This window comes from Arabidopsis lyrata, assembly GCF_000004255.2.
Source record: "Arabidopsis lyrata subsp. lyrata unplaced genomic scaffold ARALYscaffold_6, whole genome shotgun sequence".
Taxonomy (NCBI): Eukaryota; Viridiplantae; Streptophyta; class Magnoliopsida; order Brassicales; family Brassicaceae; genus Arabidopsis; species Arabidopsis lyrata.
Window position 1 is genome coordinate 3,576,246 of NW_003302550.1, and position 22,528 is coordinate 3,598,773.

At 39.1% G+C, this 22,528-nt stretch overlaps 6 protein-coding genes across 7 annotated transcripts; 5 read left to right on the forward strand and 1 right to left on the reverse strand.

Moving 5' to 3' along the window:
• Positions 1–269: 269 nt before the first annotated feature.
• Positions 270–3,159, forward strand: LOC9309442 (serine/threonine-protein kinase SRK2G). Its single transcript, XM_002871303.2, has 9 exons — positions 270–680; positions 931–1,005; positions 1,083–1,184; positions 1,298–1,351; positions 1,522–1,614; positions 1,758–1,850; positions 2,239–2,343; positions 2,433–2,531; positions 2,627–3,159. Exons 1-9 carry the CDS (start codon positions 561–563, stop codon positions 2,939–2,941), a joined length of 1,056 nt encoding a protein of 351 aa, XP_002871349.1. The 5' UTR covers positions 270–560; the 3' UTR covers positions 2,942–3,159.
• Positions 3,160–3,364: 205 nt separating this feature from the next.
• On the forward strand, positions 3,365–6,528 carry LOC9307420 (uncharacterized protein C57A7.06). Its single transcript, XM_021022272.1, is given in 8 exon segments — positions 3,365–3,687; positions 3,820–3,910; positions 4,005–4,486; positions 4,582–4,800; positions 4,911–5,210; positions 5,295–6,059; positions 6,130–6,261; positions 6,366–6,528. Coding segments are annotated over 8 exon segments (2,391 nt in total). The 5' UTR covers positions 3,365–3,420; the 3' UTR covers positions 6,501–6,528.
• Positions 6,529–7,137: 609 nt separating this feature from the next.
• LOC9307421 (DEAD-box ATP-dependent RNA helicase 26) lies at positions 7,138–10,900 on the forward strand. The gene is made up of 10 exons (XM_021022271.1): positions 7,138–8,229; positions 8,313–8,419; positions 8,687–8,742; positions 8,855–9,079; positions 9,225–9,431; positions 9,506–9,592; positions 9,680–9,775; positions 9,855–10,070; positions 10,144–10,326; positions 10,534–10,900. Exons 1-10 carry the CDS (start codon positions 7,250–7,252, stop codon positions 10,759–10,761), a joined length of 2,385 nt encoding a protein of 794 aa, XP_020877930.1. The 5' UTR covers positions 7,138–7,249; the 3' UTR covers positions 10,762–10,900.
• A 179-nt stretch (positions 10,901–11,079) lies between these two features.
• LOC9307422 (DEAD-box ATP-dependent RNA helicase 25) lies at positions 11,080–14,424 on the forward strand. The gene is made up of 10 exons (XM_002871306.2): positions 11,080–11,439; positions 11,625–11,731; positions 11,851–11,906; positions 12,013–12,237; positions 12,613–12,819; positions 12,894–12,980; positions 13,070–13,165; positions 13,242–13,457; positions 13,554–13,736; positions 14,013–14,424. The coding sequence occupies exons 1-10, from the start codon at positions 11,213–11,215 to the stop codon at positions 14,283–14,285; spliced, it is 1,677 nt and encodes a 558-aa protein (XP_002871352.1). The 5' UTR covers positions 11,080–11,212; the 3' UTR covers positions 14,286–14,424.
• Positions 14,425–14,741: 317 nt separating this feature from the next.
• Positions 14,742–19,699, reverse strand: LOC9307423 (DDT domain-containing protein DDB_G0282237). 2 transcript variants are annotated; one of them, XM_021022273.1, is made up of 11 exons: positions 19,193–19,699; positions 18,573–18,706; positions 18,171–18,343; positions 17,552–17,961; positions 17,379–17,457; positions 16,812–17,149; positions 16,207–16,667; positions 15,931–16,123; positions 15,658–15,819; positions 15,480–15,568; positions 14,742–15,311 (listed from the first exon to the last, which is right to left on the reverse strand). In XM_021022273.1, exons 2-11 carry the CDS (start codon positions 18,683–18,685, stop codon positions 15,161–15,163), a joined length of 2,169 nt encoding a protein of 722 aa, XP_020877932.1. In that variant the 5' UTR covers positions 18,686–18,706; positions 19,193–19,699; the 3' UTR covers positions 14,742–15,160. The 2 variants fall into 2 exon arrangements, with proteins under 2 accessions (XP_020877932.1, XP_002873374.1); XM_002873328.2 differs by having other exon boundaries at positions 19,497–19,686.
• A 922-nt stretch (positions 19,700–20,621) lies between these two features.
• LOC9309443 (flavonol synthase/flavanone 3-hydroxylase) lies at positions 20,622–22,020 on the forward strand. Its single transcript, XM_021022274.1, has 3 exons — positions 20,622–21,163; positions 21,232–21,559; positions 21,634–22,020. Exons 1-3 carry the CDS (start codon positions 20,697–20,699, stop codon positions 21,847–21,849), a joined length of 1,011 nt encoding a protein of 336 aa, XP_020877933.1. The 5' UTR covers positions 20,622–20,696; the 3' UTR covers positions 21,850–22,020.
• The last annotated feature ends 508 nt before the right edge of the window (positions 22,021–22,528 follow it).

The following is a 22,528-nucleotide window of genomic DNA, read 5'->3' on the forward strand; positions in this document are numbered from 1 at the left end:
GATACATCATTTTAACCCAAAAAATCTAAGACAAAAACTAGATCTCTAGTGCAACAACCACTTTAAATTTGTGCTAAAATTCGGTCTTCTCACGCGGTTGGCTGTAATAAACTCGAAAGAATGCTTCAATGCACTTAGGAAGTTGGCATGTTCAGAGGTTTGAATTCATATCGCTATCGACAGGTTTAGTAGTAACATTTTGATACAAACGATGATTCTTTGTTCCGGTTTAGAAAAATTTAACCGTGTATATGTCGGCTAATTAGAGATGGAAACTACCTACCGTTGGACTCAACTCCAATCAAAGCTTAGTCATTGGAATTAGAGTAGATCATCCACGTGGTCCAATCCATTACCATCTCCATCGATATTATACACACAGATGGGTGTGTGTGTGTGTATTGGATCTCACGATTTCTTATCAATGGAATTTGCTTCTCTTTCTCAGATCCCCATCCAACTCTTTTTATGAGAACCCATCTCGTTTTTGTATTGGATATAAGTAGATACATATATACGTATATACTCGAACTCGATCCACTACGGTTGTTGATTTGGAAATGGACAAGTATGATATTGTCAAGGATCTGGGGGCTGGGAATTTCGGTGTGGCTCGCCTTCTTAGGCACAAGGACACTAAAGAGCTTGTTGCCATGAAATACATCGAGAGAGGCCGCAAGGTTTGGTTTTTCTGGAAAAAAAGTCTTGTCTTTTTACTATCTGGGTTCTTTAAGTTTTGAATTTGGGGTTTAACTCTTACTTTTAGCTCCGTGGATATGATCAAAATCATAATTTGAAGTCTCCTTGCTAGGCATTTTGAGAGAATTTGTATGAACTTGTGAGAAATTGGGGGCTTCTTGATATGAACAGATCAAAATGATGATGATTTAACTTTTGGATTGTTTGGTATATGTTGATCATGGATTGCAGATAGATGAGAACGTGGCGAGAGAGATCATCAACCACAGATCACTTAAGCATCCTAATATCATCCGGTTCAAGGAGGCAAGTCTCTTTCTTTTTTTGGCTCTTTATAGTTTACATAAGAGCTCTCTTGGGATCTGATTTTGATTCGGTTCCAGGTGATTCTGACACCTACTCATCTTGCTATTGTGATGGAGTATGCTTCTGGAGGAGAGCTCTTTGATCGAATCTGTACTGCCGGTAGATTTAGTGAAGCTGAGGTTCTTTTCTCTCTTTTGAAGTCTTATACTTTGATCCATATATTCTTCGACATTTTCGTTGATCTTTTTTATATGTGTGTATAAGTTTTTGCTTTTGATCTTATTCATTTCAGGCTAGGTACTTCTTTCAACAGCTGATTTGTGGTGTTGACTACTGCCATTCCTTGGTATGTATATAGTTCTTCCAATATTCATTAAGCTGGAAAGGAAAGTTATGTGCCTGATTAGGCATTTGTGGAGAAATATCAATGTTTTGTGCCTAGATTCTTTGTTTGAAATCTTATATTTAATGCCTCCGTTATTGTGTAACCTTCCCCTCTCTTTTGTTTCTGTGCAGCAAATATGTCATAGAGACCTGAAGCTTGAGAACACACTGCTCGATGGGAGCCCTGCTCCGCTTTTGAAAATCTGTGATTTTGGTTACTCTAAGGTCTGCACTCATTCATTTCCCTTTTCTTCTTTGCTCAGTTTTCCTCAATCTTCAATCCAAAACAGATTATTATGTTCTTTAATCAAAAGAATATTTATCTATCCACTGGTCTCTTGATTCTTATATTTTTTTCTATTGTGTAGTCATCTATACTACATTCTAGGCCTAAATCGACTGTTGGAACTCCAGCATACATAGCACCTGAAGTTCTTTCACGAAGAGAATATGATGGCAAGGTACACTACTAAAAATCACTCATGTCTTGTTAGTTCTTATACATGAGTGGTTGTCAAAGTAAGTAAATAATGTCAGAAAGGGAAAAATATGAGAAGGAAACAAAGTTAAAGACTGCTCAAAAATCTATGCTCTAGTTGGTTAAATATAGCTCTGTACTGGCGTGGTCTGTGTAAAATGTTTCAGGTTATTGTACTTCCATTAAGGTTTAAATGGATCAGTCTCTACTCATGTCCAAGCGTAGGGTCTGAACAAAAAAATAAAATTGAAGGGTTGATAATCTATATGAGTAGGATGTTTATAGGTCAGTCTCTATAATCATAATTTGCATGATTGTCATAGAGCACGTAGACGCTGGCTTTGGCACTCATATGACTGCATTTTTTGTAGCACGCGGATGTGTGGTCATGTGGCGTAACCCTTTATGTGATGCTGGTTGGAGCTTACCCGTTTGAGGACCCTAATGATCCAAAGAACTTCAGGAAAACAATCCAAGTAACTCCACCATTCAACAATTCTGATTAACCTCTATTCTTTTTGGTCAAGTGTCTCAAATATGTAACAATTCAAATGGTATCCTGCAGCGTATAATGGCTGTACAATACAAGATCCCGGACTATGTACACATATCCCAGGAATGCAAACACCTTCTCTCTCGCATATTCGTCACTAACTCCGCAAAGGTACCTTAAACCATTCCGGTATTCAAATTTCAAGCTAGATCTTTTAAGGAAGATGTGGTTGCAGTTCTGATTGTTGCCAATAACATTTGTGACAGAGAATCACGCTTAAGGAGATCAAGAATCATCCGTGGTACTTGAAGAACTTGCCAAAGGAGCTGCTAGAGTCGGCTCAAGCAGCATATTACAAGAGAGACACGAGCTTCTCTCTTCAAAGCGTAGAGGACATAATGAAGATAGTTGGAGAAGCAAGGAATCCAGCTCCATCTACTAGTGCTGTCAAAAGCTCGGGCTCAGGAGCTGAGGAAGAAGAGGAAGAGGACGTTGAAGCTGAAGTGGAAGAAGATGAAGAAGACGAATATGAGAAGCATGTCAAAGAGGCACAGTCTTGTCAAGAGCCACACAAAGATTAAAAGGCAAAATGCTCTCTAATTCTGTTTTTATCATTTCTTCTTCAACAACACTGCTTCGTGACTTGCTTCTGGTAAAACAAAAAAAAAAACGTTTCTCAAAGCCAAAGGCTGTAAACTACTACTACGTGCAGGTTATCTCATTGTTTGATTTGATGTCTGTCGTTTTGTCAATTGTTTACTGTTTAGTGGTTCTCAATAAATGAAATCAGTTTCCGAAAGTGAAGATGATGAAATCATTTCTTGAGAAATAGAATCTAAATCCGAACCGAACCAAAACCGAAGTTTCTTTGTAAATTATTTGACTAGAACCTGAATCTGAACCGAAACCGTGCCATACCATCTATTCTAAACCGGAAAACCGATAAGACGGTAAGACCGAACCGAATCCTTACCGAAACCGGGATTGAACACTTAAAAGGGGGAGAAGCCCTACTAAAGTGCCTCTCTCAATCTCAACTAGTTTCAAAACAGAGACAGTCATGGGAGGAGAGAAGAGGAAATCTAGTCTCAAAAACCTAGCTAATGCAAAGAAGAGGAAAGGACCTCACTTACCTAGCTCAATACTCAAGACCATTGCGAATGAGAAACGCCCTTTGAACTCTGACGAAGGAGACGATGAGATCGATTCCGACTACGGTGATGATTTGTACGAGTACGAAGAAGGTGTGCCTGAAGAGGAGTCAAGGAAAAACAAACGCTACGACCGCGTGGATAACTATGAATTCGAGCTTCCCCAGGATTTCGAGGTTTTTCGCAGTCTTTCTTTGTTTTAACTGGCTGTTAATCGACAAGTAACATTGTTTGGGTAACACGTAATAATTTAGGTCAAAAGTTGTTTTAAATTGTTTTGCTGGTAAATTGTCTTTATTCCAACCAAGGATGAAAACGTGGAGTCAGAAGATGATGATGATGATAGGCACACACGGATGTTGAAAGATGTCACTGGATTGCCAACTGCAGCCTTTCAAGGTATTGAGACAAGTAAAATTTGAGACAGAGTTTTGCTTTTTATCTTCTCTTCATTGCATTTTTAAGCTTGATCTTATACTCTCAGTTTTTTCAGGAGACAGTAAGAGCAAACGTGTACTCATAACTGAACCATATCCAGAGTCTGAATTCAATCCTACCCGTGATGTTCTGGAGGGTAAATCCCTCACCACAATTGATGACCTTATGGAGCCTCTTCAAGGATTACCTGGATATAGCCAACTACGCGATATGATCTTCCGGATGCGAAAAGATACTCAGTCTCTTGTTCATGCTCCTCTGACAAAGCAAGAACGAGAAAAACTGGAACGGAACGTAGTGAAAGAACTAGTTGACAAGGTATTTAATAATTGGGTGCCTCTTGTAAAGAGGAATAGAGAGGCGCCAACTGTTTACTTTAACCAAGATGTCAATGTTGGATACTCTACCGTTGGTGCTATAGCATCACAGTTTCAGCCCAGGACTGGATTTGAGATGAAAATGGCGTCTCTACTCGATGATAATGAGATTTGGGAGGCTCACAAAGAAGATGGAGCTAGGCTTCTTGAATTCAACGAGGCAAGTTTTGTGATCTAGTTCATAATTCCCTGCACGCAGAGCTTACTTGACTTATACGAATATCTGATGTAACTGTTAAACTTTTGATGCTGCAGGTATCTATGGAAGATCACATCAAGAGACGTAACCATCTTGCTAAGATGCGTAGCATGCTCTTCCGAGTTGACCTGAAAAGTAAACGAATCAAGAAGATTAAGTCTAAAACTTATCATCGCCTTAAAAACAAAGACCTGAATAAATCGGGAGTTGGAGCATTCATGGACCCAGAAATGGCTAAAGAAGAGGCTAAGATGCAGGAGGTTAGACGAGTAAAGGTGAGTCTAAAATTTCCTCTTCACTGCACAAAATTTTCAAATCAAGACACTGTAAAAAAAAAGGCGATAATTTTCTTATTTGTTCATATGTTATGTGCTTATATGTGCAGGAACGTATGACTTTAAAGCACAAAAACGCAGGACCATGGGCCAAACGCATGCTAAGGCTTGGACTGAATAGGAAGTACGATGGAACTCGGGCAGCTATAGCTGAACAACTTCAGATTAATGCTACATTGTCCAGAAAGATGAACTCCACAAAAGATGAAAGCAGTAGTGATGAGGAAGAGTTGAATGATGGTTCAGATCAGGATACTTGTAAACTGATAGCGGAAGCAAAGGAGAAGACACTGAGAACTCTGGAAGATGATGAAGTCCCCATTTCTGGTCTCATGTCATTACCTTTCATGGTAATTATTGCTTTGTTTTCTCAAAACACTTTTGAATTTTTTTATTCTGTTTTTTTCGCTCATTCATGTTGTTGGTTTGGTTAGGCTCGTGCTGTGAAAAAGAAAAATGAGGAAGCTAATGAAGAAGATAAACGTGGACTTGAGGATTATGAAGAGTTTAAGAACTCTGGTGGAGCAGAAACCTCTAAAAAGTCCACTAATGTTGGTGGTAGAAGAGTATTTGGGGCAGAAGCTCCAAAAGAGTCTAAAAAGGAATCAGACAACTTTTTTAATAACAGTGATAGTAGTGACAATGATATGGATGATAATGACTTAGAGGCTGTAAAAGATAATGCTTCACCAGCTAGAAACACTAAAGCCATTATGGAAACCGAGGTACCTTCTCCGGTTAGTCATAATGGTTGTTTCTTCTCTCCCTTTCAAAATCTCTGATTACAACATCTGTTGTTTGATCTCCTGCAGAAGGAGACGAAAGATGAAGAAAGTGATTATGATTCAGAGAGTGAAGCAGAGGAAATGGTTGATGGGATTTTGACATGTTGTTCAAAGGAAACCTATGAAATTCCTTGTCAGGCAGAGCTTGTAAGGCGTGCTTTTGCTGGTGATGACGTTGTAGGTGAATTTGACAAGGATAAGCAAGAGGTACTAAATCAGGAAGTTCCTGAACCCGAAAAACCAGTTCAAGTTCCTGGTTGGGGACAATGGACCAATACCCAAAACAAGAGAGGTTTACCATCAAGGATGGTTAGAGAACACGAAGATGCCAAGAAAACGAGAGAGCAAGCTCTCAAAAAAAGGAAAGACGGTTCTCTCAGACATGTTATCCTATCAGAAAAAGTCGATAAAAAGGTCAGTATCTTGCTTAATATGCTCATCAATCATAACCATCCGATCTCATGCTGACATAATCTATTGACAGGCTGAGAAACTTCAAACAACGAGTCTACCTTACCCTTACACATCAAAGGAAGTTTTTGAACATAGTATGCGTATGCCTATTGGACCTGAGTTTAATCCCACAACTATAGTTGGAGATCTAAACCGACCTGAGGTACCTTTTCATTAATTTGTTAAAACTCTCATTAGTAGTGCCCATTTTGCAAATGTTGTTGCATTTTTTCTTAAACCCTGTGGCTTTTAAACCTTTGTGTACAGGTTGTGAAGAAAGCTGGAATGATCATTAAACCTGTCAAGTTTGAGGAAGTAGATCCGAATGAGAAAGTAGAGGACGAACACGCTCGTAGCCATCAGAAACAAAAACCCAAAAAGGGTCGTACGTTAAACCAATAGAGATTAAAGCAAAAGCCAAGTCCAACTCCAAATATTTTCCATCCTCAGACTTATTTAGACACAAATTTTGATCCCAATGGAGCAATTTTGCTTTGTAATGTTTTTGTCTAATTAACAAAAGAGACATTTTGTTTGTTTTCAAATCTTTGTATCACCTTCTTGTTCCACTCCTTGTCTCCTTTGCTGAGATGATTCAGTAATGGAGACCTCACTAAGTTGTATCTTAATAGAGAAACATTGATACCTGATCAAAAACCTAAGCTGTTGCGCGCTAAACGCAACTGTTTTATTGAGGAAGCGGTTGGTACGGAAGCATTAACCCACATCCATCTTGGTTATTTTCGGTTCTGCATGGATTGCGGTTATGACACAATTTCCTCTGGTCCAACTACCGGTTTGCATCTGGAAATCGGTTTGGCATAATTTGATTACATCGTTTTGGGTTTCTTATCGGGCTTTTGTATGGGCTAGCTAGCAGTTATCAGGTTTCATAAACAACTTACCGTTTTGTCATCAGCTATAGAAAACATTTCAAGCAATGGGAGCAAACTACATACCGTTTCTTATCTGTTGTTCGAAACGTCATCGTTTAAGGCCAACTCTCTGCTTCATTTCCTATCCCTTTAAAACCCTTATCGTGTTTGTTTCCTGTAAAACCCCTCTCGAGATTTTCCGACTCTTGTCCTCCTTATCCTCTAAATCTCACCGGTCACCGACGACGGGAACTTGGTAGTTTACAGAAACAAGAAATGTCCTTGAAGTTCCCTCTCGGTGTACGCTTCATCACTCATTCTCTTCCTTGTACTCGTCTCGCTTCTATGAATTCTGGCGCACTTATCTATTCATTTCGTTCCGTCCCTGTTCTATCCAAAGCCTTTCCTTTTAGGTTAAAGTACATTGGATTAGGTTCTCGGGTCAATTTCTCAACCCGACCAGAGAGATCCCAACCCGAATTCGGGCGGCGAAGTGGAGCTGGGGGAGATATTCGCGCGTCCAAGAGCTTGATTGAGGATGAGGCAGAGCTTAGTGATTGGGTGAGCGATTTAAGGACTAGTTCGTTGCGTGGGAAGTTCACAAGTGACGAAGAGAACTCGGATCCAGAGGTGGTGCGTAGAAACGTAGACAGGGACAACAGTAGGGGTCCAAGGAGGGGAAGTGTAGGCCAATCTGATAGGTTCGGTGGTGCGAAAAGGGGAAAGGAAGGTGAGATGGATAGGTTTGGGAGTCCGAACCACAGGAGAACCAGCGGCGAGCCGGCTGATTCGTTTAGGAACAAGCGGTTAGGTGATCGAGAAGGTTCAAGGAACGGTCGTGTCCAAGGAAAGAGTAGTGACTCCTCTTTTCGTGGAAGGAATGATAGAAATGTAGATTCAGGGTCGTCTTTTCGTGGAAGGAATGAGAGGAATGTAGATTCGGGGTCATCTTTTCGTGGAAGGAATGAGAGGAATGTAGATTCAGGGTTTAGGAGAGAGCAAGGTTTGGAAAACAACAGGGGCTTGGGGAAACAGACAAGAGGTTTAAAACAGGAAGAGGAAGATAGTAGTGAAGAGGACGAGGAGAGAGTGTTATCGGGAACCATTGATGAATTGCTTAGTGAAGATAGTAGTGATGAGGATGATGAAGATGATGAGCCTCTTATTAAGAAAGCGGCTTCTGCTAAGGCTGTTCAGACTGATAAGCCAAGTGGTGAACATGTCAAAACTTCAGATTCTTACTTGTCTAAGACAAGGTACATTATTTTCACTATGTGACTTACTTTGACCATTTAGTGTTGTTTGATTGATAATACTCTTTATGGTAAATTGTTTACAGATTTGATCAATTCCCACTCTCTCCCTTGTCGCTAAAAGCCATCAAGGATGCGGGATTTGAGACAATGACTGTTGTGCAGGAGGCTACTCTTCCTATCATTCTCCAAGGTGAACTTTTCTTCATGAGCCTTGTTTACGAGCAAAACGAAAAAAAAACGCCATGATTTAGAAATGTAGTGACAATTTCTAATTGATGACATCTCACAAGCTTTTACAAATCACTTTGGCAATAGCCAATAGGTATTTCAAAGAGAACTCAAAATCTTGTGTATCTCTCTTCCGGATCCCCTCAAATTTGCCACGACTTCCATTAGCTTGATTGATTGTTTAAATTCCTCTTAACTCCTTGCTTTCTTCTATGCTCTGTCTTTTCAGGTAAAGATGTCCTAGCCAAGGCCAAAACAGGCACTGGGAAAACCGTTGCATTTTTGGTGAGACATTCTACTCTCTGGGTTCATGGATATAAGTTGGTTGGATAGGAATTGATCGGGACTTCGATTGGGATATGTTCTTACCTCTTATCGTTGATGTTTATTTTTCAAGCTTCCAGCAATTGAAGCTGTTATCAAATCTCCCCCTGCAAGCCGGGATAATAGGCAACCCCCAATTATTGTGCTTGTGGTATGTCCTACTCGGGAACTTGCCAGTCAAGCTGCGGCAGAAGCAAACACCTTGCTGAAGTATCACCCATCTATTGGTGTTCAAGTTGTGATTGGAGGCACAAAGCTTCCTACAGAGCAAAGGCGTATGCAAACGAATCCTTGCCAGGTAATAAGAGATTTCTTTTGTCACTCCAGGTGTATTAATGTGAAGTAAATCTTGCACTTCCTTAAGCTGGGCTTCTAAGATGGCTGCAGATACAGTGAGCTGTGTCTATTTATTGTTGAATAATCACATATCTGAACACTCTCAGATCCTTGTGGCTACGCCCGGAAGGCTCAAAGACCATATTGAGAACACTTCTGGATTTGCAACAAGATTGATGGGTGTGAAAGTCCTTGTGCTTGATGAAGCTGATCATCTCTTGGACATGGGTTTCCGAAGGGATATTGAGAGGATAATAGCTGCTGTCCCTAAGCAGAGACAAACATTTTTATTTTCCGCCACTGTACCTGAAGAGGTAAGTTTCAGTTTCTTGCACAAAGGCTCTCACTTTTGGGTTGGAATCTTGAACTGTGTTTTTTTGCTATCAAGGTCCGCCAAATATGCCATGTTGCTCTGAAACGGGATCATGAGTTCATCAATTGTGTTCAAGAGGGGACTGGGGAGACACATCAAAAGGTAAACGACTTCTCTTTAGATTAATTTGAGTGATGGCCTGCCATATGGTTGGATGTTATCAGTTTCTTATGTCTGTTTTATCTCCAGGTCACACAAATGTACATGATTGCATCACTGGATAGACATTTCTCGCTTCTATATGTGCTTCTTAAAGAACACATCGCAGATAATGTGGACTATAAGGTAAAATTATTTCTCAAGTGCCATTGTGAATAACCAATGTCTGTATTTCTGAACTAACCCGATTTCCTTGCTGTTGTAGGTTATCATTTTCTGTACAACTGCTATGGTGACAAGATTGGTGGCTGATCTGCTTAGTCAGCTAAACCTGAACGTCAGAGAGATCCATTCTAGAAAACCGCAGAGTTACAGAACCAGAGTTTCTGATGAGTTCCGCAAGTCCAAGGCTATTATCCTTGTCACATCTGATGTATCTGCTCGTGGTGTCGATTACCCTGATGTGTCATTAGTCGTACAGGTAACCATAGTTTTCTGACATGGAACTACGAATTTTATCTCTTTTGTTTTACTGAACTTGTTTGCTTTTGCAGATGGGATTGCCATCAGACAGGGAGCAGTATATACATAGACTTGGCAGAACCGGGCGGAAAGGTAAGGAAGGGGAAGGAGTATTATTGTTGGCACCATGGGAAGAGTACTTTATGTCATCTGTTAAAGACTTGCCCATCACCAAGTCTCCACTACCGCCAATAGACCCAGAGGCTGTGAAAAGGGTAAGCATTTTCATATAATATGGCAAACTCGCATGAAGTTGTGATTCTACTGAACTTGGCAAGCCTTTCTTAACTCATATTTGCTGGCAATCCAGAATGAGTAGGGAACTTGAAACTCATAACACAAAACTCTTTGAAGTTAAAAGCTATGATTTTTTCAAGGGTATGAGTGAGTATTGATGAGTATAATAAACTTGTTGAATTCAGGTGCAGAAAGGGCTAAGCCAAGTGGAAATGAAGAACAAGGAGGCGGCGTATCAGGCGTGGTTGGGTTACTACAAATCTCAGAAGATGATTGCAAGAGACACGACCAGACTGGTGGAGTTGGCCAATGAGTTTAGCCGCAGCATGGGACTTGGCAGCCCACCAGCTATCCCCAAAAATGTTCTTGGCAAGATGGGTCTCAAAAACGTTCCTGGTCTTAGAACCAAGTAGATATTGTTTTTTTTACCTAGTGATCTACTTTGGTCTTAAAACTTTAGTGTTTTGTAAGTGTATTGCTACACCCTGAAGGCTTTTCTAACCTAAAAGTCCTATAAAAGTTTACCTTCTTATGAAGGTCTTTTGTTTGTAATGGCGTATTTTCGATTTTCACTAAAAATGAAAAAAAGAAAGAAAAGTAATCAACTACATTTATCTTTTAATAATAGGTTGTTCTAATATTAAAACAACATTTCATAGCAATGGGAGCAAACAACGTGCCGTTTTTCTAATTTGTTGGCATTTTGGGCCACTCGCATCTGTACCCTTAAGCCCTAAAACATGTTTCCCTACAAAACCTTTTAAACCCTAAAACTACCGACGGCGGGAATTTGGTAGTTACAGAGCCTTACAGGTTAAGGCATAGGCTTCACCATTCTCCTCCATCTTTTCTCCTCTTGTTTCCATGAATTCCGATGGACCCAAATCCGGTAAGAAGAGACGAGAGATTCGCGCTAAACATTTGAAGAAGTTAACGAGTGACGAAGATGACAAGGACAACAATAAGGGTCTAAAGAGGGGAAGAGAAGGCAAATCTGATGTTGATGAGCCTCTTATTAAGAAAGCAGCTTCTACTAAGCCTGTAGATTCTCAGATTGCTAAAACTTCAGATTCTTACTTGTCAAAGACAAGGTACCTTTATTCCTGCTGCTTAGCTTAAGAGTATCATCTTATCAACTATGTGAACCATCTTAGAAGCAATTGCTCTTCTTTAATAGACTCTTTCTGGGTTATGCTTTGCATGTGAGGATAGCTTCAGAGCAATTCTTAGTTCTGTTTGATTGAGAATTCTCTTTATGGTAAAATGGTTTTAACAGATTTGATCAGTTCCCACTGTCTCCCTTATCGCTAAAAGGAATTGTGGATGCTGGATTTAAGACAATGACTGTTGTTCAGGAGGCCACTCTTCCTCTCATTCTCCAAGGTGAACAAGGCAGAAACTTTTGCATCTTTCTTCATGATTCCTTATGTTTTATCATTACTTACATTTTGAAGCTTGACTATTCCTCTAATATTTCTTCTTTTAACTCCTTGGTTTCCCAGGTAAAGATATCCTTGCCAAGGCCAAAACAGGCACTGGGAAAACCGTTGCTTTTTTGGTGAGACATTCTACCCTCTGTGTTCATTGATATAAGTTGGTCAGTTAGGATTTTATCAGGCTTTCAATTGGGATTTGTTGTTAATGTTGATGTTTCTTTTTCCAAGCTTCCATCAATTGAAGCTGTTATCAAATCTCCTCCTGCAAGCCGGGATAATAGACATCCCCCAATTATTGTCCTTGTGGTATGTCCTACTCGGGAACTTGCTTGTCAAGCTGCTGCAGAGGCAAACATCTTGCTCAAGTATCACCCATCTATTGGTGTTCAAGTTGTGATTGGAGGCACAAAGCTTCCTACAGAGCAAAGGCGCTTGCAAAAGAGTCCATGCCAGGTAATAATTTACATGTGTATTAATGTAAACTTATTTCTGAGCAAATCTTGCATTTCCATTGAGCTCGACTTCTCCGATGAAACCTGTTATCTGATCAATAGAGTTGCATTTTTTTTTCAAACTGATTTGGTTCTTCTTCACTAGAACAATATGGACTCATGGTTTGAATTACTAAGAATAGATAAATTGAGATAGATTATTATAAAAAGAATGTATTTCCCTGTCCAAGTTAGGATCTGTTATTTGATTTAGCCTCTTATGCATTTACATTTATTTTTTTAAATTATTTGTCTTCCCTGCAGTCAAAGTGGCTGCAGAGATGGTGATCTATGTCTCTGTATATATTTGAATAATAACTTATTTTCACAATCTCAGATTCTCGTGGCTACACCCGGAAGGCTCAAAGACCATATCGACAACACTTCTGGATTTGCAACAAGGTTGATGGGTGTGAAAGTCCTTGTGCTTGATGAAGCTGATCATCTTTTGGACATGGGTTTCCGAAGGGAGATTGAGAGGATAATAGCTGCTGTCCCTAAGCAGAGACAGACCTTTTTATTTTCCGCCACTGTACCTGAAGAAGTAAGTTTCAGTTTCTTGCACAAAGGCTCTCACTTTTGGGTTGGAATCTTACACTGTGTTTTTTTGCTATCAAGGTCCGCCAAATGTGCCATGTTGCTCTGAAACGGGATCATGAATTCGTCAATTGTGTTCAAGAGGGTGCTGGGGAGACGCATCAAAAGGTAAAAGATTGTTTTTTTAGTTCATTTGAACGAATGGCCTGCCATATGATTGGATGCTAATGGTTTTTCATGTCTGTTTTATCTCCCAGGTCTCACAAATGTACATGATTGCATCATTAGATAGACATTTCTCGCTTCTTTATGGTCTTCTGAAAAAACACATCGCAGATAATGTGGGCTATAAGGTATATTTTGTTCCTCCAATGCCATAGTGAATCACCACTGTATTTCTGGATTAACATGATCTCCTTGCTTTTATAGGTTATTATTTTCTGTACAACTGCTATGGTTACAAGATTGGTGGCTGATCTGCTTGGTAAGCTAAGCCTTAACGTCAGAGAGATCCATTCTAGAAAACCACAGAGTTACAGAACCAGAGTTTCTGATGAGTTCCGCAAGTCTAAGAGTATTATCCTTGTAACATCCGATGTATCTGCTCGTGGTGTTGATTACCCTGATGTGTCACTAGTCGTGCAGGTAAACCATTTAGTAGTTTTTCATCATGGGATTGAACAATAGCTACAAAGTTAATCGTTTTTTACTGAAGTAGTTTTGTATATATTGCTTTTGCAGATGGGATTGCCATCAGACAGGGAACAATATATCCATAGACTTGGCAGAACTGGGCGGAAAGGTAAGGAAGGAGAAGGTGTACTATTGTTGGCACCGTGGGAAGAGTATTTTCTATCTTCTGTTAAAGACTTGCCCATCACAAAGTCGTCTTTACCGCCAATTGATCATGAGGCTGTGAAAAAGGTAAGCTTTTTCAAATACTACTGCAAACTTTAGCAAGAATTTGTGACTCTACTGAACTTGGCAAGCCTTTCTTAAATTATATTTGCTAGCAAGTAGCAAACCAGAACAACCAGAATGTTATAAACTGTATTTGGAATATGTATGCAAAGTACCAATGTTTAGAATAGATATTCACATCTCATAACACTAACCTCTGTGAAGTCAGAAGCTACGATATTCTTAAGAATATATGACTCGAGTGAGCATTGATGGGTGTGAGAAACATGTTAAAATCAGGTGCAGAAAGGGCTTACCCAAGTGGAAATGACAAACAAAGAGGCGGCATATCAGGCCTGGTTGGGTTACTACAAATCTCAGAAGAAGATTGCAAGAGACACGACCAGACTGGTGGAGTTAGCCAATGAGTTTAGCCGCAGCATGGGACTTAGTATCCCTCCAGCTATCCCTATAAATGTTCTTGGCAAGATGGGTCTCAAAAACGTTCCTGGTATTAGAGTCGCTCCAGGTTTTGACAAGAAACATACAAAGAGAAATAATCGTTCCCGCTAGACTTTTTTCTTTTTTTTGCTTTATGGTATTTTTTTGAAACTTTATTGCTTTTCAAGGTATGACATTTTGTTATTGTTGTAACTTGTAACACTTTGATTTTTTAACTATAAAAAATCTACAAAAGTTGCATTCTTAAGAATTTCATTTGGTAATTCACTAATTTATCAAGATCCGGTTTGTTTCGAAGCCCAAAAAAACGAAAATAAATATTATGTGTTGGCCTTTCCCATGACAGAACCCATTTTGTTGTAAAGATATAGATCTGTTGAACTTGTAGTATCACAATAATAGATGATTATAGAACCTGTAGTCCTTCGTTTGCTTCTGAATCATAGCTAAGGCTGTTTAACATTGTAAATTCTTCTTTAAAGGTGTGGGTGTGATCACCTGGATTTGAATAGGAGAACTGACTTTCTTCTCCAAGTAGTTGTATAGATTCAAATGTTGAACTACCAATTTAATGTTTTGATTTTTTAATACAAAAACAGGCATACGATTCCCCTAGACTCCAAGTAAAAATGTTTATTTTGGAGCTAAATAAACAAAATCAGACATAGATATGCAATGAAGCATTTTAGGAATAGTAATAAAACTTCTAATTTCCCCGCAAAAACAAAAAAATGGAACCTCAGAATCGAAGAGTCACTGAAAAGAAGGTGATGATGAATGGTAACAGAAAAAAAAACATCTTTCTACTCAAGCTTTGCCTTCACCATAACATAAGGCTACACCTTTTTGTTGTAACTTGTAAAGCTCTACTAAACCCTAAAGGAGCAAAAAATAAAACAGAGAAGGCAAGCTGAAAATGGTAAGTTTGGCTATGGCTGCAACTGCAACTACAAGCTTTTCCTATACAGAATTGAATTCTGCTACGTTTAGTCCTCTTTCCACTTGTTAACATATCTCAAGAAGGCACTAGCTGGATTTTCATGAAGTGGAGCTCTTACACGGGTAGATCTCCTAACCACTGCTTCTTCCATTTCTATGTTGTGAGCAATGTCCTTCGTCCTCTTTTGTAGTGTAGAGCTGCAAATCACAAGTCATTGCCAGGTTTTAAAGCCGTGACACATAAACAAGGAGACTTCGATAAATGTGGTGTTACTCTTCTACATCATCAAAGTGAGGATAGAACAAGTGACCAGAATAATAAATAATGCAGGTTATGCAAAAGAGAAATGGAAGCTATAAACTGACCATATTCTGTCATAGAATGTCTCTAGCTGTGTATGTAATGACAGTTCCCTCTCTCCTTTACGGTTTAGTGATCCCATCAATGCATCGAGCTGGAAATTAAGAAACATACACAAAATTGAACAAGATCTATACAATCAAATGATCAAACAAGGAAATGAACCATGTGGGTTGATGGTACCTCTTCCTTGGAGGTATAATAACCCCATTCTTTGGAATCAGAATCCTCAACAAATATCCTTCCATTGCTTCGGAACCACCAGTACCTGTTGTAATCCCGATCTTTACCCAAGGGGTTTGTACGTATGACTATTTTCTCCATCTCTCGTTCATAATATTGCCTCTGTTTGTAAAAATAAAAATTTCAGACTTGATGGGTAAAAAAGCACACACGATGCGGGCATATATGCAAACAACCAAATATCAAAAATAATTATGAGGGGAAGGACTTTACCCTCTGTTCGGGCCCCCTCCTTTCTGAAGTTCCTTTCTCATCTTCGCTTGCTGATTTTACCTCCTGCTTCTTCACCGAAAATCCTTTCTCCTCTTCTTCCTCCTCCGCCTCCTCATCATCTTCCTCTTTAGGTTCGATTTTTGTATCCATCATCTGCCTTTTGTGCTTTCTCAGATAGACATTCCCCATAAGCCTATCACAACCATAAGAACAATGAGCTCCCAAGTGATCCAAAAACCAAATGTTCTGCTTATGTGTAAATAGGATAAGCCAAACCTTTTCTCTGATTTTTCATTTTTTTCCGAAGAAACAGACCCATTCTCCATCATGCTTCCCCCTGCAGTGCTCTCATTCCTTTTGCTGTCTTCACTGCTTTCTAATACTGGTGGGCTGTTTTTCTTTTTCTCCAACCTATTATTGTCTAAAAATCCATTAGCTTCCTCGCCAGTTTTGGACCGTTCTTTCTCCTCTCTTATCTGTCGGGCCTCCGCCAATGCTTCTTCTCTTCTAGCAGCTCCAAGGGCATGCCGTTGTTCAACAAGCTCATCTATTTCCCCCTTGAACATACTTGTTTCAGTTATATGGTTCACTAATTCCCTTAAGATTTTCAATTTTACATTTGGGTCCAATAGACCATAATGTCCACGTTTGATCGTTCCAACGTCGAAGCACAAATCAGGAGTGTTGACTAATTCCAAGAAATCACAAAGATACTCTGCCCATGTGATCAATGTTATCTGAAATAAGATGAAATAAAGTAACAACTAGGCCATCAACCACAAAATTAACTGAAAAATCACAAGGCTGGCAACTTAATGTTGAATGAGAAAAGCATATTAATTTGTTAGCCAAATATGATTTCCATGAGACGAGGATCTGACCTTTGACTTGCGACTCCTTCTCTGTAAAGCTTTGAAACTATCACCACGTTCATTGATGAGGAACCGAAAAAGACAGGCATGCACTTCCATGATCAGAACCAAATTACTCTCCTTGTGGCAGACAGCATTTTCAAAGTCTTCAAGAGAAAATCGCCATAGATGCAGCTGCCTACCAAATGAGGTACAAAAGTCCCAGACCATAAGAAGATCCCCAACACAATCCATTGGAACACTAAAATCCCGCGAAGGAGAAGGACGCTGAGTGACATCAGGATCAGGTGGCAACAGTAAATCTTCGATTGGGTAATTGATAGCCTCTTCCTCGGAACCATTACCCTCTGGAAAGAGAAAACCAACAAAGACAAATCACTTCAAAATAATACAGAAAAGACCGAATTTTTCTCTATTCCTCAAGTTAACAATATTCTCCATAAGCTCAAGAGAACACGTAAGATTAATGACGTCAGCTATAAAGCAGAAATATAAATGAAATCGCAAAGGAACTTTTGGCCAACTTTAGAAAACATTGAATTGGAAATGAATTGCAGAGCATCCATGCAAAGCTACCTCTATCTGTCTCCTCTGCAACATGTTTACCATTTTCTGCTCTCTTTCTTTTTCCTTTTTCCCTTCCGGTTTTATCTTCCTACAATTTAGCAATGAGACAAAACTGATTAGTACATAGACCAATTATTAGGCAATGCTATAAATTATTGTATGGTGGTGTACTTTTTATCAACCTGCTTCCTTTGTTGAACCAGTTCTCCATTCTGAAAGACATATTTGTTCTGAAGTTCCTTGGGAATCTTTCTCGTGATTTCATGTGCTTTAGCCAGGTAATCTTTTACTACCCAAGGTATACTGTGGCATGTGGAATCCCGAATGAAAGACTTCAGAAAATTTCTACTAAATGGAAACTTCTTCCATGACAGATCCTCCCCAAAGAGCACTGTGTTCTCATTTATTTCCTTGTCTTTGTCAAGGAAGCCTACCTCATACTGAGGTTTACTATCCCCATCTGTTACTGTCCTCAAGATTTTGCAAGGATGCAGTTCCTCATCCCTTTTCCCATACAACTCTGCGCCAGCGAAAAAGCAATTTTGCAACTCTGTCGCTATTTTGTTAGCAAGATCTTTCAATGAGAGCGTACCTTTTCAAAATGGAGGAAAAAGAGTCAGAAATAATGCTCAAAAACCAGAGATTTCAAGTATTCAGAGAATTATCTTACACAAACAAATTCAAAAGGTAAAAAGGTAGTCCTGATTCGCAAAGTCATGACTTGGAAACTCTGCAAATCAAGACTTCGACACGCTTGTAACATAAGAACGAAAATAATCAATGAAGGAGTTAAAAACTTACTGAATTGGATGATGCGTAAAGCAGGTGCAACTAGCTCTCTGGGCAGAGTTTGAACCTTCTTGCTTGCCAGTTTTTCTGAATCTAAGGCCTCCTCGTAGCTCAAGCTAGTTTTACCAGTAGACTTACATGTCCAAACTCGGTTGCGATACAGATTCATCCTCTTCAAGTACAATCTATTTTATGTTAAGCAAACAAATAGTTCTGAAACGGCATGTGCACAGATAATCATGAACAACCAAGCCTTTGAAGGATAATATGAACAAAGGTTGTTCCAGAATGAAACAGGCAAAGAGCATTACAAGTTTTAAACTTATTAATCTTTCGTCTAACTGCACACATAAGGAGAAGGCAAATATACAAAACATAAGTCTTAAAATTGTAACAGCTACAGAATAAGGATACTGATAATCTCGAAAGATCTCCTTTGTTAGACGAACTTGATAGACAAGTTCTTGAGGCTCCAAGTTCTTTGGGGGCTCCAGTAGTTTATGTGACTTCTTTTTTAGTAGAGGCATCCTTCAAATGGCAAAACAGACCTGTAGTGTAAACAAAAAAAAAAAAATTGAATGGTCTATTCACTTAAGTGTAATCATAATAAGAAACATCAAGGAAATGTAATCCAAGCAAGAAGGGAATTGTATGTGAAAGCAAGACCTCACAGTTGTTCACACGGCGTTTAAGGTGACACAAATGTCAAGTAAACTTAGCAAGCGTACAAATTTTTGGCACAGAATGAAAACGATAGCATATAGCCCTAGAGCTGACTCTAATTTCTAACACTGAATTCGACAGAGCCAATGGAAAAGCAAGTTGTACTTGTGAGATGATGTGGAAAAAAGAAAACCCAATGAAAAATGTTGAGAAAAGCAATGCAGAAACCGAGATAGCACTAAACCCTAGAACAATCGCAATCCCAATCGAATTTAGAAAAAATCTGAAAGCATGGGACAAAATTGACACTTGAGAGCAATAATCGATCAAGCAAAGGAACCAAAACGAAACCGATGAATCAAAACCCATACCCAAGATCGAGAAAAAGAAAGCACTATCATGCGCCAGTTTCGGAGAATCCAGAACGCAAAACCGACAAGTAATACACACAAAAAGCAGTCATAAAAGCCTAACAACAAATGTAACAAAGAAGAGACGAACACAATGATCAATAACAAAAAAACGCAACGAAAATTCGAAGCTAATACAATGAAAATCACAACAAAGAAAGCAAAATCGCAAACGAAAAGAGGATCGATGTTCCCGCCACAACAAAGAAACCGATTGGAGAGAATTAGAACCACGAAAAAGGAGAGACTCAATCACAAATCTTACGGAGAATGTATGAAATTGGGAATGCGCGTCGTCGAGAGAGAGAGGTGGTCTCAAAAGGAAGAATACAAGTGTTGAGATCTCGCGGTCTCTCTTCGTTCTCTTCGCTCTCTCTCTCGCTCTCAGCTGTTTTTGGTCGTCGTCCTTCCTTATGGGAAAGACGGAAAAAACTTAATATGCGAATTAGTGAATTAGTCTCTCACTTTTTTTTATTTATATGTGAGAGCAGCACTCCTTTTCCTTTTTCTTTTGTACAGGTGTTGTTGTTTTAGAGCCCTTTACTGTACCTTTTTCCTTTTTTTATATTAGCCCCGTAAGGTTTACTGGGCCTTGTCTTCTTATTTGGGCCTTAAAGGATTTAGCTTTATATGGGTTTCGATTTGAATTCAGTAATTTCATGGCTTTAGTATCCAAATATAGATTGAATCCTATTATAATCAAATAAAAATCCATTTTACATAATTTTATATTTTTATTATGTTTTCCGTTGTTTTTTCCAGACAAAAAAAAAATAAAAAAATAAAATGGTAAAACCTAATCCTCGACCATTATTGTTGGAGTTAAATTCCAAATGATGTTTGAGCAAAAAAGGAAAACTTCAAATAACCTACACTAAAAAACCAAGTCATTACATAATGTCTTCTGAGTAAAATTCATGGACGAATCGAAATTTATAAAAAAATATTTCCAGAAAATCAGAAAATAGAAAAATTGTTGGATACTGAAGTCTTTAAAAATTGGCCAACAAAAAAAAATATATATTTTTTGGACCTTTTGGTCAACGACTCACTTTAGATGATATTAATTTTTATTTTGGTAATGTGGATGATTTTAATTTTTGTTTACATGAACACCCGCCAAAAATATATACTAAAATATCTATTTCAAATTTGTATTTTATGGCCTAAAATATAACATATTTTTCTTTCTTTTCTTAAAACTACCAGCACAAAACAACAAACCAAATTAATTAAATTCTTCATCCGTAAATCTATCAAAACTTGGTACCAAACTCGTGAATGACGAAGCCTCGACGAATTACACATATCAACACGTACTTTATGTGGTAGTTGTCTCTATCCAGCGGTCACGATTTCGCCACGTCATCACTTCCTCCCTCCTTAAAACCACTCGTTACACCATTCCTCAAATTACATACATATCCGCCATTGTTTCCGGCACCGAAAACTATACCAAAAAGCCATGGAGGTCGAAAGAGTCCAAGACATTTCATCTTCTTCTCTACTAACCGAAGCGATCCCGTTGGAATTCATCAGATCGGAAAAAGAACAACCGGCGATCACAACATTCCGAGGTCCAACGCCGGCGATCCCCGTCGTCGATCTAAGCGATCCCGACGAAGAAAGCGTGAGGCGTGCGGTGGTGAAAGCGAGTGAAGAATGGGGGCTTTTCCAAGTTGTTAACCACGGGATTCCGACGGAGCTGATACGGCGGTTACAGGACGTCGGAAGAAAATTCTTCGAGCTTCCTTCGTCGGAGAAAGAATCCGTCGCGAAACCGGAAGATTCACAAGACATTGAAGGATACGGAACAAAGCTTCAGAAAGATCCAGAAGGTAAAAAAGCTTGGGTCGATCATCTCTTCCACCGAATCTGGCCACCGTCATGCGTCAATTACAGATTCTGGCCTAAGAATCCACCTGAATACAGGTAAACCGAAACAGAATCCAAAATTCAAATTTTGTAAACCGAAGTTAACCGTTGGTTTAATGTATAAGGGAGGTGAATGAAGAGTATGCAATGCAAGTAAAGAAGCTCTCGGAGACGTTATTAGGGATTCTCTCGGAAGGATTAGGGTTAAAGCGTGACGCGTTGAGAGAAGGTCTCGGCGGAGAGATGGCGGAGTATATGATGAAGATTAATTATTACCCGCCGTGTCCTCGGCCGGATTTAGCTTTAGGTGTACCGGCGCATACAGATCTCAGTGGAATCACTCTTCTTGTTCCCAACGAAGTTCCTGGACTTCAAGTTTTCAAAGATGATCATTGGTTCGATGCAGAGTATATTCCCTCCGCCGTCATTGTTCACATCGGCGATCAGATTCTGGTCAGGACTTTTAAAATCATATATAGGCATTTTATTTTTGGTATAAATGTAGATTAATTTTGTGAATTTTGCAGAGGCTGAGTAATGGGAGGTATAAGAATGTGTTGCATAGGACGACGGTGGATAAAGAGAAGACGAGGATGTCGTGGCCGGTTTTCTTGGAGCCTCCCCGTGAAAAGATCGTCGGACCTTTACCGGAGTTAACCGGAGATGATAATCCTCCAAAGTTTAAACCTTTTACTTTCAAGGATTACAGTTACCGCAAGCTCAATAAACTTCCTCTGGATTGAAGAAAATCAAAACCAAGAAGAAACTATTTGATTTTTTTTTCAACGTAAAATTTGTGGTTGTGGAAAAGGAAGTGGTCGTTATTGAGTGGTTGTTTTCCCGCGATAAGAAGGTCGTTGTGTTTCTTGTTTCTGTATTATGATTAAATAAAAGATACATGTTTTTATTGTGTTGCGAAGCCTTTGCAAGTTATGTCGGACCATTTTTAGGCATTGGAAAGAGTAGGTTTGTATTTTGTAAATTTTTTACCTGTTACGGGAAATTTGGTGATATTTTTTTTTTTCCGCAAGAAATTTGGTGATAATAACATGATATTTATTATAATGAAACTTGTATCTATCCAAAGTCCAAAACCGACACATTCGTTTATAGACAAAATTATTTACTTTCTGGCCAACACTCAAGTTGTTATCAAAAGAAACCAAAAGCTGGAAAACGAATGACTGATTTTGTTTCTCACGTCACATTCAAAAAGGAGGTAAAATGACGACGACTTTGCCCAGACACATTTTTCAATATTCCAATCATATCCTTGCTATACGGTTACGCACCAAAGACAATGTTCTGAAATTGTAAGCTATTCATGAGTCAAGACCAACTGCTTCCTTTTGGACACGGCTGAATAGTAGACTTGGTTCTTGTTTCCTCTTGTACTGAGCTCTAGTGACGATCATGTTTCAA

What these genes read in the sequence shown, in the direction of transcription:
- LOC9309442 (XM_002871303.2), top strand. Translation starts at nt 561, where the DNA reads ATGGACAAGTATGATATTGTCAAGGATCTGGGGGCTGGGAATTTCGGT. An exon ending in ACATCGAGAGAGGCCGCAAG is followed by an intron (nt 681 to 930) that starts GTTTGGTTTTTC and finishes CATGGATTGCAG; the next exon opens with ATAGATGAGAACGTGGCGAG. An exon ending in TTGACTACTGCCATTCCTTG is followed by an intron (nt 1,352 to 1,521) that starts GTATGTATATAG and finishes GTTTCTGTGCAG; the next exon opens with CAAATATGTCATAGAGACCT.
- LOC9309443 (XM_021022274.1), top strand. Translation starts at nt 20,697, where the DNA reads ATGGAGGTCGAAAGAGTCCAAGACATTTCATCTTCTTCTCTACTAACC. An exon ending in AAGAATCCACCTGAATACAG is followed by an intron (nt 21,164 to 21,231) that starts GTAAACCGAAAC and finishes TTAATGTATAAG; the next exon opens with GGAGGTGAATGAAGAGTATG. An exon ending in ACATCGGCGATCAGATTCTG is followed by an intron (nt 21,560 to 21,633) that starts GTCAGGACTTTT and finishes TGAATTTTGCAG; the next exon opens with AGGCTGAGTAATGGGAGGTA.
- LOC9307421 (XM_021022271.1), top strand. Translation starts at nt 7,250, where the DNA reads ATGTCCTTGAAGTTCCCTCTCGGTGTACGCTTCATCACTCATTCTCTT. An exon ending in GGAAAACCGTTGCATTTTTG is followed by an intron (nt 8,743 to 8,854) that starts GTGAGACATTCT and finishes TTATTTTTCAAG; the next exon opens with CTTCCAGCAATTGAAGCTGT. An exon ending in CAGATAATGTGGACTATAAG is followed by an intron (nt 9,776 to 9,854) that starts GTAAAATTATTT and finishes TTGCTGTTGTAG; the next exon opens with GTTATCATTTTCTGTACAAC.
- LOC9307422 (XM_002871306.2), top strand. Translation starts at nt 11,213, where the DNA reads ATGAATTCCGATGGACCCAAATCCGGTAAGAAGAGACGAGAGATTCGC. An exon ending in TGCAAAAGAGTCCATGCCAG is followed by an intron (nt 12,238 to 12,612) that starts GTAATAATTTAC and finishes TCACAATCTCAG; the next exon opens with ATTCTCGTGGCTACACCCGG. An exon ending in CTGGGGAGACGCATCAAAAG is followed by an intron (nt 12,981 to 13,069) that starts GTAAAAGATTGT and finishes TTTATCTCCCAG; the next exon opens with GTCTCACAAATGTACATGAT.
- LOC9307423 (XM_021022273.1), bottom strand. Translation starts at nt 18,685, where the DNA reads ATGCCTCTACTAAAAAAGAAGTCACATAAACTACTGGAGCCCCCAAAG. An exon ending in GAGATCTTTCGAGATTATCA is followed by an intron (nt 18,344 to 18,572) that starts GTATCCTTATTC and finishes AACATAAAATAG; the next exon opens with ATTGTACTTGAAGAGGATGA. An exon ending in TGGTTCAACAAAGGAAGCAG is followed by an intron (nt 17,458 to 17,551) that starts GTTGATAAAAAG and finishes GCTAAATTGTAG; the next exon opens with GAAGATAAAACCGGAAGGGA.